This window comes from Astyanax mexicanus, chromosome 17 (genome assembly GCF_023375975.1).
Source record: "Astyanax mexicanus isolate ESR-SI-001 chromosome 17, AstMex3_surface, whole genome shotgun sequence".
NCBI classification, from domain to species: domain Eukaryota; kingdom Metazoa; phylum Chordata; class Actinopteri; order Characiformes; family Acestrorhamphidae; genus Astyanax; species Astyanax mexicanus.
The window spans coordinates 13,161,416-13,176,761 of NC_064424.1; the positions used below are offsets into that span (position 1 = coordinate 13,161,416).

At 37.9% G+C, this 15,346-nt stretch overlaps 1 protein-coding gene across 1 annotated transcript in view; it reads left to right on the forward strand.

Moving 5' to 3' along the window:
• The window catches only part of plrdgb (PITP-less RdgB-like protein), a 123,943-nt gene that overhangs the window by 80,230 nt on the left and 28,367 nt on the right, over positions 1–15,346 (forward strand). The window contains exons 4-7 of the mRNA XM_022676138.2: positions 50–120; positions 3,561–3,781; positions 9,589–9,778; positions 10,934–11,056. Coding sequence (XP_022531859.2) covers positions 50–120; positions 3,561–3,781; positions 9,589–9,778; positions 10,934–11,056 — 605 coding nt within the window. The remainder of the gene's footprint in view (positions 1–49; positions 121–3,560; positions 3,782–9,588; positions 9,779–10,933; positions 11,057–15,346) is intronic.

A 15,346-nucleotide genomic window follows, 5' to 3' on the forward strand; every position in this document is an offset into this window, starting at 1 on the left:
CTTACAGCTGAGGGATTTCAAAATATGTGTTTTTCTCTCTCTCCCACAGAGAGTTTATACAGACTGAGGCATCCTCGTTGTGCACCACAGAGCAGCGTGGATGGCCTGGAGGATATGGAGGTTAGTCTGCTGATTTTTATTTCTCCTCTGAAGGTCACATTGAAATACACTTCTAAGCTCTACACACAGAGTGGATGGAACTTTGGAATAGAGGCAGAGATGAGCTACCTTTGGTTTCTTTAAGAACCTTTTAAAAAATGAATAATCGATATGAAATGAATCAATAATAATCAAATACTACAGTCATCAACAAATATGATTTAGCAATGCTATTCTGAAGGAAAATAAAGGTTAAAAGCCCCAGTGAAAAAAAGTAAATTAAAGTATACTAATCATTATTATGCTGTAGTGCACTAAAGTGTACTTGTAGCCACATTATTAATCAGTATATTATATTATATATACAGTGCTAAAATAGAACACATTGATTTGTACTTATTATACATTAATTGTATAAAAATAGTACAAAAGTCTTACTTAAATTATGCTTAAAATAATTGTACTTAACTTGTACTAATGTGTGTAATGTGTGAGTACAAATGTGCTTTTTGTTCCTGACTTTTGTAAGTAGCACACTTCTAGTATACTCTATACTATATCATTGGGTATAAAAATATATTTTAATATACTGTACTCCAATTTTTAGCGTGTTACAAATTTACAAAAAAAAAATTAAAATGAGTAGTAGTAATTGAAATTACTTTCTAAGAAGTTACATGATACATTGCACTTTCGTGTTTTGTGTTTTCAACACACTTTGCTAAAAATGTACAAAAGCATATTTGGTATTATAAGTATTTTAGAAGTATATTGAATTGCATTAAACAAATTAAGAGTGAACTTCACAGTAGTCTTATTTTTTTAAATACACTATATTGTACTTTTTAAAAAGTATGATCAACATTTAGTTTCAAACATTTGATGAAAGCATAATATTAATGTACTTTTAATAAATTTTAACTAAGTACATAAATCTGTTAGTATATTTACAGCATACTTAGACATTTCTCAATATGTTTTAAGTACAATGAAGTATTTTTTTTTTCACCAGGGAGGAACATTAAAATTATTTTAAACAGTTGCTGTAAATGTGCTTGTAATGAAGACAAAATGTGATCTGGCATCAAAAGAAAGTGCACCCCACACCATGACATCAGGCCTTGTGGACGTGTGATGTGTAATGACAGACCATTGATCTCATTATTGACCATGGTGCCTCCACACACACAATTAGTTGGCCGTCTTCACTGAGACAAGAAAGACAAAACACATCAATGAGGGTGATCATCTGCTGTTCTGAGTGACTTCATGACAGTCTGGCACAACAACCCACCAAGTTTCATTCCTGTCAGATGTTTATTTCTGGGTGTAATTTTTTTAACACGTAGTGTAATTTGAATTGCATCCTTCATTTATGCAGTTATAGAATATACTGTATATTTTATTAAGGCATCCGTGCAGCTCCTCTGTTTTGTCAAATTTTAAAAGGAATTCAAATGAATGAAGGCAAAGTCTTGCAGTCCAATAGGTTTAAAAGAGTTAAAAGAATATTCTGTTTTTTTTTTTTTTACTTATTTCTATCTGCTGCATACGGTGGCCGAGAAAGCCCAGCGCAGTGCAAATTGAAAAGCGCTGCAAAAGCACAAAACACATCCATCAAAATTACAACACAGGCGCAGCAAATAGAAAAACGCGCTGCAAATAGAAAAACGCGCTGCAACTAGAACCACAACACAACGGAAGTGAGTCACAACACAACGGAATTTTCCCGGGGGACCTTAAAAGATACTGTACCAGCTAAGCTGCGTCTTCAGTAACGTCTCGGACTTCACTATGTGTACAAAGGACAATAAGTGGCAAACAAGGCGTTTTGTGAAGCAGAACTTTTAATAATATGCACACAACCGTGGTAATCACAGGTAATAAACATAACTTACTTTTCAGAAGCTTGTTTGCCACTTATTGTCCTTTGTATACAGCTGGTACAGCATCTTTTAAGGTCCCCCGGGATAATTCCGTTGTGTTGTGACTCACTTCCGTTGTGTTGTGGTTGTATTTGCAGCGCGTTTTTCTATTTGCTGCGCCTGTGTTGTAATTTTGATGGATGTGTTTTGTGCTTTTGCAGCGCTTTTCAATTTGCACTGCGCTGGGCTTTCTCGGCCACTGTAGCTGCAGCTATAATCAGCAATCACTTACAATAACCAATCATTTCCCTTTTCTAGCACTCAAAACTTAATGAAAACCCTATTTTGACTGGATTAAATTTACATGGGTCCTCGGGTAATTCTCCCTTTCACAGGGGCTTCTCTTGATTGCTTTTTCGTCTGGCCATGTCTGTGGTTTTCTCCCTAATTCTCTCTGAAAAATACAGGCTGAATTACTTAACGTGGTCTGATCATTTTACTCCTATCCCGATTGATAGCACAACGATTTTCTAGGCCAGAGGTTCCCAACCTTTTGTAAGTTTTGGCCCACTTACTTAACCCTCCACAGAATCTTCTGCAATCCACACACAAATTCAATCAACTATTTTGGATCCTGACAAATTCAGCACAGTAATAAGTGTAGCCTATATAATTAATAATTAATATCATTAATGTAATTAATGATATTAAATGTACAGTCTCCGAAACAGGAACTTTACAAGAGAGATATAAAACCTTGCTATGTTTTAAAGGAAGTCAAAGTAAAAAGAGTCTGTTTCAGGTCATTTTGAAGGATTTATGTTAGTCGATTCATCAATAAATTTGTACACAATTAAGAAACAGTTACTTTCTACACATAATGTAGTAAACTAAAAAATGGACAAAAATGGAGATTGGATTGTTTTTCATTAGACAGCAAAGATATGCTTGAATTTCCTCAGAATATTTTATTGTGAAAGGCCATGTTATTAAATATTTATCAAGATATCAACTTATATAGCATATCATATAAGACAGAAACGTTTTGCTTAGATGTAATTAGCTTTTTAATACATGAAGAGCTTCAGTTACAGTGTATTACTGGCTGATAATGGCACTCATAAAACGCCTCTCACCAATCACATTGCACGGTCAGAACTAAGTGTGGTATAATAAACCGTTAAAACTTTCCAAAATGAAAACATTACAAATCACAAAATGAAAAAGAAATCAAGCTGTTGCATAAGTTTTTGATTCACCCTTCAACTGTTGTCAATACGATCCTGTGATATTGAGATGCAAACCTTGTTAGTAGAATCTCGCTTGTCCTTTGGCAATTTTACTGCCGTCTGGGAGGCAAGAGTTTTATCACTGAGTTTTTTATACCAGTTTAAATAGAATTCAACTCAGACAAATAATAAATAATAAAAAAACAGATTGAATCCTGCTGGAGGCGATTCTTCCAAAAATCCAAAAAGTGATTTTATGTCCTTGATTGAAGAAACTTGAAAACAGTAGTATGTCAGACAGTCAGTCTGTAGTATTACAGGTCTTTCTGTACCGCGCCTTCATTCTTCATTCTCTCTTTCTGTGCAGAGAAAATGCAGGACGCAGCTGTTGATCTTGGTTGTGCATGGAGGTCACATTCTGGACTCTGGAGGTGGTGACCCAGGAGGAAAGGCGGGCGACGCTGCCACGCTGGCCTCGGTGCTGGAGCGGGTGGCACGGGCTCACTTCCAGAAAGCAGCAGACGGCATGCTGGTCCGGCTGGTACCCTGCCCTCCGGTCTGCGCTGAGGCTTTCTCTCTTGTTTCTCAGTGAGTTTAGAGTTTACTTTCTCTTATTAAACTGTGTAAGGATCTTAAATCAGTGATTGCAGTACAAGAGTAGCGTATCTTTTTTAACATTTGCTAAACCAAACACTGCTTGTGGAGTGAACTAAGCCAATGTGAGAAGTGCTTAATGATAGACATGCTGCCAGATGATAGATGGAACAATATTCTACCTTAGACACATACTTCTATTCTAGCGTTTTAGTCACATGACATTTTTGTTGTGCCTGCCATATCTGGGATTAAAAACACTAACGCTTCATAAGAATCTATAAAATAGATGATAGGTGGGTCACTAAGCTGCACAATGCTAGCCCTCTCAATGGGATTCCAGCAGACCAAGGAGGACACCCTGCAAATCACACATCCTTGAAACACAAGGGATTAAAAGCTGCAATCGAAAGTTCAAATGGATACGATTTCTGCTGGTGGAATGGGTACCAATTTGTTAACTGGGTAGCTAAGCTAATCATCTAGAAAGGAGTTGTGTCAGCTAGCTAATCAGTCCCTACTTACGCCAAGTATTTAAAAATTTCCCTTTTCCCTTTATACACTTTAAAGTAAAGGTTACTGAATGATACTTGGGTTTGACTGTTTGATGCCAGTATTTTTTATTTTATTTCATTATGTGCAAATTCACTACCATGTTATAGGAAATGTTCTATGCAGAGCCATCCATTGAGAGGTCCTTTGCATAATTGTTCTATAGTTCAAGTTAGTACAATAGTACTTTTTTTTAACAATAGGTGTTTTCAAACACCTATATACACAGCTCTGGAAAAAAATAAGAGACCACTTAAAATGAGGTGTTTCTTTGATTTTACCGAATTAAATCAAGAGGAAGATGGATGATCACAAGCCATCAAACCAAGCTGAACTGCTTGATTTTTTTTTTAAAGCAGGCAGGGTTATACCACCAAATATTGATTTATGAACTTTGAGCTGGTTTTGCCACTTTTATTTTTTAGTTTAATTTATTTTTTAGTGTATAATGAATGTTCATTTTTCTTAAACCATATACTTCTCTTTTTTTAGAGCTGTATGTATGTATATATATATATATATATATATATATATATATATATATATATATATATATACATATACATACATATATACATACATATATATATATATATATACATACATATATACATATATATATATATGTATATATATATATATATATATATATATATATATACATATATATATATATGTGTGTGTGTGTGTGTGTGTGTGTAGAATCTTATCTAGGGGATGAAGCATGCTGTTTTTCTCGATTGGCCAGAGGGTGAAACGGCACATGCAAGCTGCTCCATGTTGATGGAGATGGTCTTGAGGGAAGGCAGCAGCAGGCCACCCAATCAACATTGATCTTACACCAGCATCAAACCATGCTGGGGGCAGTTCAGCTCTGCACAAAATATTTTCTGCAAAACACACAGACAGTTAAAGTGGAAGTGTTTGATGTTTGATAGCATCACTTCTCAATCTTGGTTTTCAGTTTAAGGGCAAAGAACCTGGTCCTGTGGCCATAATCTATATTGGCTTTATTTCATTTATGTATTGTTTAATGTGCTTTAATATATCTCAAAATACTGAACCATCTATAATAGTGTAAACCATGATTCAACTGATCTGGAGCGAGACCACTTCTTTTAGGCCTGGGTCTGGACTGCGGTTCAAACTAACTTCCATACCTGCTATTTTAGTTTAGAACAAATTGAAAAGTCAGAAGGTCCAGACTTGAAAATGTATATGTGAAAGCATTTCTATACAATATACAAGGGTTGGACAATGAATCTGAAACACCTGTTTTTAGACCACAGTAATTTATTGTCCCAACGGACAGTTCTGGTGCAAACTGGAGAGTTGAGGTGCACATTGAATTCTGCCGTGACAATCCGGGTTAGCACCTGAACATCCCTTTTAGACAGCTTCCTCTTGCATCCACAGTTAATCCTGTTGGATGTGGTTTGTCCTTCTTGGTGGTATGCTGACTTTACCCTGAATACCGTGGCTCTTAATACATCACAAAGACTTTCTGTCTTGATCACAGATGCGCCAGCAAGACGTGTACCAATAATTTGTCCTCTTTTGATCTCTGGTATCTCACCCATAATGTTCTCTGTGCTCTTACCCTGCTAATTGAACCTTCACACTCTGCTCTTACTGGTGCAATGTGCAATAAATGAAGATTGGCCACCAGGCTGGTTTAATTTAGCCATGAAACCTCCCACCAACCCCTGTACAAATGTTTTTCATCATGGAGAAGATTAAACTATTGCTTTTACAAACAGCTCTTGAAGAACCAGTGTTAATCAGCTAATCAACAAGTTGACTTGGACACTTCAGAACCAGTGATGGTATAGTTACTTTGAAAAAGTAATCCGATTACTGATTACTGATTACTCCTTTAAAAAGTAACTTAGTTACTTTATGGATTACTTGATTTTAAAAGTAACTAAGTTACTTTACAAGTTACTTTATTAGTTACCTTCAGCAGCTGCAGACACCACCTCCCGCTGCCTTAACATAAACATTATAACCAGTTTTGCCAATACTCCCTTTATTGGAAAATGAATTTTTAACAGCAACAATTTATCTCTATTAAGTTGAACTATTTCCTAAAGAAATAAGTTTTTTTTTATTAAAAAAAATTACTTAACATAAATATTTTTTAAATAAAAAATAAAATATGGTCTTTCTTGATTTTACTAAACATAAATACTTGTTTTTCTGAGAAGGATTTAATTCTGACAGTGTTCATTTAAAGCACCGGAACTTTTCTTGTCTTTACGGTGTGTGCGCTCTGCGCCACAGTGAACTTCCAATCACGTGTGGTGTAAAATCTTTAAATGCTCTCCTCTGCCAATCAAATTTGTGGCAGACCGCTTCCCTGGCTAGTGAATTGGGATGCGGCCGAAAACGGGCGGAAACTAAAGACACGCCGAGCGCGAGAGAGAGAGACAGGGGAGAAAGTGAGACGCGTGTGATTGGGGAAGAGCGGAGGGGGAATGGGTAAGGGAGCGGTGTGTGTGTGTGTGTGTGTGTGTTTGTGGAGGAGATGAGGTGGAGAGAGAGAGAGAGTAACGCACAGTGACTTAAATAAGTAACTTTAATCTGATTACTGGATTGGAAATAGTAACGCGTTAGATTACTCGTTACTGAAAAAAAGGGTCAGATTAGAGTAACGCGTTACTTAGTACTTAGTACTTAGTACTGACATCACTGTTCAGAACATAGAAAAGCTAATCTATTTGAGCAGTCTTTTATCTGGACCAGGATTGAGCATCACTCTTCCTACTTATGGGGCCCATTCATTTTTTCGCCAGTGAACGCTTCCTCTTTGAAGTGTTTTTTTTATTTATTTCCACCTTCAGCCCATAAATTCTCCAATAGCAAAATCAATTGTTCTTTTCAGCGGAGAGCCTCAAGAGAATCCGATAGAAATGATTTTCTTTGTTGGTACACAAATGACTAAAGAGAGAGCTTAACAGTCTCTCAGCAGGACTCCGTGATAGATTATTACTCAAACTGCCACTCTCTGGAGTAAAACACAAGTGTGATCAGATGAGAAACAGCATCAGGGATTAATGAGTTGCCGGCTTAATTAGGCATGCAGTTCTCTGGGAAACGAAGACTTTTCCCTTCACTGAGAATTCCCCTTCACTCCTTCCTCCACTTCATCTGCTGTTCTGAGCGCTCCTCCTCCCAAGTGCATTATATCCAACAACTGAGCTGAGCCAAAATGCTTTTGAAAGTCTGTGTTTGCCTTTTAAGAACCCAGTGATGAACCACCACTAAGAACCAAGATCTCATCACAGATTCTAATACACAGCTGAAATCCATTCTGGTTGCTGTTAATATATCAACCAGTGTAAAAAGTTTTAGTTAAACAGTCATTAACTGTTTACATGACTTTTTGTTAATTATCTGCTATTTTTTTAAATTCAAGATAAGCAATTGGCAATTGCAAAATTAATAAATTAAATTATACTTGACTGTAAATATGAAGATAGATATGGATTTAGCAATGAATGTCAGGGTTTTCTGTTTGTCAAGGTTCAAATCAGTCAGTAGCGCACCTATGTTTTCTGCTGCCAAAGTAGCAATATTTAAAAAATGTACCTGAATACACCTACTTTTCAGACCACCAGGCCCATCCACATAGATATATTTACAAGCGACTTTTTTGCAATTTTAGCCACGCAGGTGCAAGGTATGAAAATAGTGTTGGTGGGGAGTAAGATAGCAACGAGCATCATGACGCGCAGTGCACTGGGGGTAAAATAGGGTCCTATTTCCTATATTTTAAATTCAACAAAAATATAGGGTGGGCCATTTATATGGATACACTTAAATAAAATAGAAATTTGTAAATAAAGAAATGAAAGAAAAATGTTATGTTAAAAACTTGTGAAGTTCTCAATAAGTTTGATGTGTCGCATGGCCCTCTTCCCATTGAAAAAACTAAAGTTGGATCCAGAATGGCCGACTTCAAAATGGCTGCCATGGTCATTGCCCATCTTAAAAAGTTTTCCCCTTCCCATATTCTAATGTGCCACAAACAGGTAGTTAATATCACCCACCATTCCCATTTATTTAGTTATTCATATAGGTATATTCATCGATTCATTGATCCAGAACGCAGCAGCACGTCTGGTCTTCAACCAGCCAAAACGGGCACATGTCACCCCGCTGCTCATTGAGCTCCATAGGCTACCAGTTGATGCTCGCATCAAATTCAAAACTCTTACAATCGCCTACAAGGTGATGTCAGAACAGGCTCCTTCCTACCTGCACTCGCTCCTGAAGGCTTACGCTACCTCCCGGCCGCTGCGCTCCTCCAATAACATTCACACAAAGCAATCCAGACTGTTCTCATACAGAGTTCCCCAATGGTGGAACAAACTACCCTCCACTACCAGATCAGGAGAATCTCTCACTATCTTTAAGAAACTCCTGAAGACAGAGCTCTTCAAAGAGTACTTACTCTCCTAACACCTCTAACTAACTACCTTCTACTACCAGATCAGGAGAATCTCTCGCTATCTTTAAGAGACTCCTGAAGACAGAGCTCTTCAAAGAGCACTTACTCTCTTAACACCTCTAACACACTAACTACTTCTAACCTCATTTCCTTCTTCCTCTCCTTCACTCCTCTATCCTATTATTCCCCTTTGACCTCCTTTTATCCCTATCCAAAGATGTTTTTCCTTTAAACTTATTTTACATTGTACTTGACTATTGTAAGTCGCTTTGGACAAAAGCGTCTGCCAAATGTAATGTAATGTAATGTAATGTAATATAAATGGTCCACCCTGTACATTGTTTTTAAAGAAGAAGTGGCAGAACAAATACTGGAATATATGTTTTACATGTATGTTTTTGCCTACACTGCCTTTTTTCCTGTTGTTACATAATCTGTTGAGCTGTAATATCTGACCTGATTAGTTGGTCTTTACTCTACATGCACTACAAACGTTTATCTTGGGAGTTGTAAGCTTTTCACTGAGGCGCTGTTCTACTCAGACATCACTGCAGTGAAGTTCTGCCAACATGGCAGGCCTGAGCTTCTCTGGAATACTTAAAAGTTCAGAGGAAGGAGAAATTGCCTGCGCACTTGGTATTCATTCCACACTGACAATGGGCTCTAAATACTGTTTCTGTGTCGAGCTGAATGTGTGTAATATAACAAGCGTTCCGCCCTGTTTTTCTGCTGCTGCGGTCGATGAGGTGCACAAAGGCCTCGAATAGCTGATGTTTTTCTGTGTTTCTCTTTACAGTCTGAATCCATACAGCTATGATGAGAGCTGTGTTTCCAGTAGCGTGGATCACTTACCTCTGGCCGCTCTGCCCATCCTCGCCATCGCCGCTCCACGATACCAGGACGCTGTGGCTTCAGTAATCGCTCAGGCCAATCAGGTCTACCACAATTTCCTGCAGTCACCAGAGGGTGTGGGCTTCTCTGGGCAGGTAAACACTGATGATGTATGAGGACACTCAGTGCCTGCATTTAGCTTGAGCTGCATTCTCGGTTCGTCTGTGGATAATGCAGGCGTCGAGTGAGGGTATTTAGCTGTATTGATTTTGGAATCTTTAAATCGATTCTAATATATTATGTAATTATGCAGTAATACACTTGAGGTTGTGCTATTTGACTGCAGAACATCAGGGCCAGTTTCTCTCAATATACCCAGATCTTAGGTTAATCACACTACAACAATGAATGAATAATAAAATATATGAATTAATTTAAAAAAGTATTTAAATAAAGTTAAAAAAAGCAAAGGACGTGCTTTTGCACACATTTTTATGCATGATTACTGGGTATTTACAGATTTTACCCAAGGCAGATGCGAAATATTAAGCCCTATTTTAGCAATCTATAGATTAGCCATCTACCATGTTCTCCACATCTTGAATTAGAGTGTGTCAGTGTGTCTTTGCTCTCGTAACAACGGGAAAAGTGCGGCTTGAAACACACAAAAGGCATGTAATAATTCTCTTAATTAATCATGGGTGTGTTTTGGTTGTGACATGCAATAAACCAATCAGTGTGTCACTTGCCATTCCCTTTAAGAGATAGGTACATTGGTGGATTGGTATTTTAACCGCGCTGCGCTTCTGCGCATTTGTGTGTCTGCATCCCAAGATAGCAATGGACGTCTGACGGTTGACTGCTGTCAGGGTTCAAATTAGTCAGTGGCGCACCTGTGTTTTCCGCTGCCAAGATGGCAATATGCCAGAAGTTTATCTGAACACATCTTATTTCCAGACCACCACACCCATCTGCGTAGATGTATTCACAAGTGCCTTAGATATTAACGTAATGCAGGCTCAGAGCATGAAAATAGACTGCTTTTGGGGTGTAAGATAGCAACGAGCATTGTAACGCGTCTTTCGCAGGGTGTAAGATATGGCCTATTATGTCTTTTCCAATATTTTAAATTCATCAAATAAACAGACATTGTTTTTTAAAGAAGGAAGGTCACTAGTCTGGAAAAACAAATACTGAAATTTATTTTAATGAGGAGAAAAACACAGGCATTTTTTTGTCATCAATACACTTTCGGCAATGACATATCTGACAATATCTGTCTCTTTTTTAAAATTCTGGTATGTTCTCAGGTGTGCCTGGTGGCAGACTGTGTTGGAGGAGTGCTCTGTTTTGATGCACTGTGTTTCAGTGGAGACCAGCGACAAGTTAGCCCTAACGCGAACAGCAGAAACAACAGCACTGAAAGCCTCAAGGTAAAGATACAAAAAGACACACATTTCTTTCTAGAGCTGTACAGAATGGAGAAAAAATGTGATATGCAGTAACACTGTTGGATATCCTGGTATTGAGGTAGATTGTGATAAATTAAGACATTTATTTATCTTACATTCATTTAAGTACTTAGCTTTTTAGCATTAAGCACTTATTTTTTTCCCTGGTTGAGAAGTATATGGGTTTGTTCGGTTTGTGCGTTCACTGTGAATTTTCCACAAGAGTGTATTTTCCACATATGGAAGAATATGTCCATGTGAAGTTTTGAATTCTTGACCCATACTGTAGAAGGACGTGGTTATTCTCTGTGGGCATTTTGCTGACATGTATGTTCTCTTACTGCCCCTTAGAGCCCATGGGACAAACAAAAGGCCTATATCACAATTCCCTGCACTAACTACCATTCCCAGCAGGCACTGCAACGTAAAGTGTTCCAGCCCCCTTTCCACAACAACATGAGGTTGCCAACTTAACGATTTTGTTGCTAGATTTAGTGATTTTTCAGACCCCTCTAGCAAGCATTTCCAAAAAAACGAGTACTACCTGTGAACGAGATAAAATCTCAAAAATTGATGAATGACCAAGAATGAATATCAGGTGTTTAGTTCAAGCATATAGATAGCATATATGTTTCAAAACTCCTATTTCCTGATTTCCTGAGGACATTCAACATTGATCTGTAGCTAATGGAGCCTGTTGTTTTTGTAGATTTGGTACTGGTAGGGAACAGAATTCATGGTTCCATCACTTAACCATAGTAAGTTGTCCACATCCTGAAGCGGCAAAGCAGCCCCAGTCTATCACACTACCACCACCATGTTTCACTTTCAGTATGTTTTTTGTTCTGAAATTATGTGTTGATTTTACGCCAGATGTAACAGAATACTGAACTTAACTGAGGCAAGTTAGAACTGCAGTTCTTCAGATGTTGTTCTGGGTTCTTTTGTGACCTCCTGAATGAGTAGGCCATGCCCTTTTGGAGTAATTTCGGTAGGCTGGTCATGCCTGGAAAGCTTCAGCAGTGTTCCATGTTTTCTCCATTTGTAAATAATAATAGCTCTCACTTTGTCGGCTGGAGTCCCAAAGGTTTAGAAATGACTTTGTAACCTTTTCAAGACTGACAGATGATCAATGTCTTGGTTTTCTCATTTGTTCTTCAATTTCTTCAGATAGGGGCAAAGTGAGACCTTTATCTGCTTCATATTGTAAGACAGGTTCTGTTTAAATGATTCTTTGATGCTACAGGTCTGGCAGTATTAAGGCTTGTTTTTGTTTCTAGTAAAATTTAACTCAGCCTCCAAAAAATGTAGTTAAACACAGTTAATCCACAGGAGTGCCAGTTATCTTTTCACACAGGGCCAGGTTTGTATCAATAGCTTTTTTCACTTAAGTGAAATCATAATTTACAAACTTCTTTGTGTATTTACTCAGGTTATTTTTTATTTAATCTAAAAATGTACTGATATGGTTTCATGAAGCTACATAAGATGCACTCACTGCTGGCACATGTTTTCATCTGCACGCACAGGTTGCTCATATATACAGTACTCCACAGAAAAGCATTGACAGAATGGGAGATACTGCTCACAAACAGCACTCTCTACCTGTCCTGGATTCTTTTCTATATGGTTCTGCTTTTGTCCTTATCAGACATAAATTTGTGTCTATTTTGACATATGCTTTTGCTCCCCTCTCATTTTCTGTTCTTCAAAACACTTCTATCCTCCAACCTGGCTGCTGAAAATGTTCCAGGGCACTCGTTATGCTCTCTCTTCTCTCTGTCCTCTGTTCAGTCTGCTCATGTCTTTGCATCAGGAGAAGTAGAAAAAGGCTTTTATGAAATATAGGTTGGATTTCTTTGAAGAAGCTGAAACGAATCATTGTAATGTTCACACACTCGCGCAGTCACATTGTAAAAGGCTTCACGCGGCAGAAAGAAAATTAAAGCTGATGCAGTGAAGTAAGCCATTGACTCGCTGTGACATGTTTTGAATTTTGAATGTATGATTTTATGTAACAATGGCTCACTGTGGATATGCCAGACGGAAGTAACTACCGCTTTATCTGTAATAATAAACATTGCAGCAGTGTTTGGTGCATGCTAAATAAAGCAGCTTAGAAAAAGTAAGTATGCGTGGTGTCTGTAGACACAGAGCGCATCGTGTCATTACAGAAAAAACACGCCCTTGTGAGGGAAAACCATATGTTTGAATATGTCTAGATTATTAGGCTATATCTTATTAACTCTACTATTATCATTGTCCACACTGTTCTGTATCACTCTGAATCAAATATGTATGAAAATAAATAAGTATAAAAAAAAAATGCCATCAAGGACAAAAGCATAGGCCGAGCCACAGGGTCCTATAGTTCACAACCCCCCCTCCCCAAAACACATTTTTCTAAAAGCCATAATGACTATAATGTTATATTAATATATTAATTTTTGGATTTTTAAATTTGGGATGTACTAGGCTTCCTGTGCCCTTTAAAAAACTAATGCATTTTAGTAGAATGTAAATATATTAAAGAAGCTTAGTTGGGACATTTACATACTAGACTACATACATCTGCTATGGTCTAGTGCAGGTGTGATTGAGTATATTACTCCAGTAAAAGTATAGATAACCAAAATGTGTATGGTATGGTATGGCAATAATATATTTGTACATTATTACTAGACATTGTTTGGCTTTAGCAGCAGCAGAAACAGTTAAACTCATTTAGTGAAAAGATCAAATCCTCTATAGGAACCAAAGTCAGTAAAGCCCATTCAAGGAAATGTGAAAACAGGCTTTCTGATTGGTTATAGTCGACACTATGATTTGCTGCAGACTTATTATTATCCTCAATGTTTTGTATTAGTCTGAATAAATGTCTTATGAACTCCCCATATTGTCGTGTAAGATCTAATGCTCAATTCACAGCATGTTTTCTAAATAGTTGGAGCATTACAGTAGCAGAAACCATTTTTAACAACACATTTTTTGACATGTAAATTTGTGAAATCAGGGTTTTTAAACCTACAGCTTTCTGTATGGTCAGTTTAAAAACACACAGTGCAATATACAGTGCAATTCAACAGCAAGTGATGAGTTGTTTCCCCTGCATTGTGAGTGTGGCTGAATGCACTCTGTCTTTATACATGAAAAAGTCTTTTCATCTCGACATATTGCTCATAGATGGAAGCAATGTGAGAATGACAAAGGAATCAGAATGAGGAAACTGATTGTGTGCTCCCAAATAGAGCTCAAATGAACACATGGAAGCAAATCTGATGTGGAGTCTGTGTTGAAAATTGGGATAAAATTGCAAAAAAGCCATTAACATAATTGATTTCCAAGACGATTTCAAGCAGAGTGCTGGCTGATTGCTAGACAAAATTCTGGTTTCAATCTACAAACTCAATTTGGTGCAATTATCAACGTTGAAATGAGTTTCTCCCCATGTTGATCGTCCGTTTAATGCAGGCACTCTTGAGTTTCTGCAGCTCTGTTGGCGATTTGTTTCTCGGGCACTGATTCCCAGCAGCCCTGCCTGCCTGGCCACTTTGTGCTGATGCTTTAATGAGCGCTCAGTCACCTGTGCTGTGCCAGCTGCTGCATTAGCTGATGACTGCACAGCTGCTCTGAGACTGAGAGACAGAAGAAGTCCAGGAGCTTCATGTAGGGATCCAGGGGATATGAAAATGGGACACAAGACAGGATAATATATCATCACTAATCAAACAAAACCTCACATCTTTAATGTGTAATAAACCTTTAAAATTATAACGTAAAGGTTCTTTAAATCTTTTAAAGGCTTATCGCCAGTAGAATAAGATTTTTGAGCTTTTGGTAAACATGAATCTGATGCTTGATCTAGAGGGGTATAAAGCCTTAAAGTATTGAGCTGGGGAGCAGTGGAATTGTGTTCTCTAGAATAATGGTGCTCTATCCAATATTTTTGGGTTTAATGGGTTGTGGAGTAAACAAAGAAGAGGGGTGGTGTTCATCCTGCATCCTGACCTTGCTAATGCTTTTATTGCTGAATGCAATCAGATCAGTAATACAGCGCGCTCGGAGGAAAGCGCAGTGACTCGGTTCCAATACATCAGTTCACAGAAGCCTTGTGTTGATCGACATCACCCTTTGGAGTGATGTGGCTAGAGAGTGCCATCTACCCACCCAGAAAGAGCAAGGCGAATTTAGCTCTCTCTGGGCTCCGGTAGCTGATGGCAAGCTGCATGAACAGGATTCGAACCGGCGATCTCCTGATCATAGTGGCAGCGC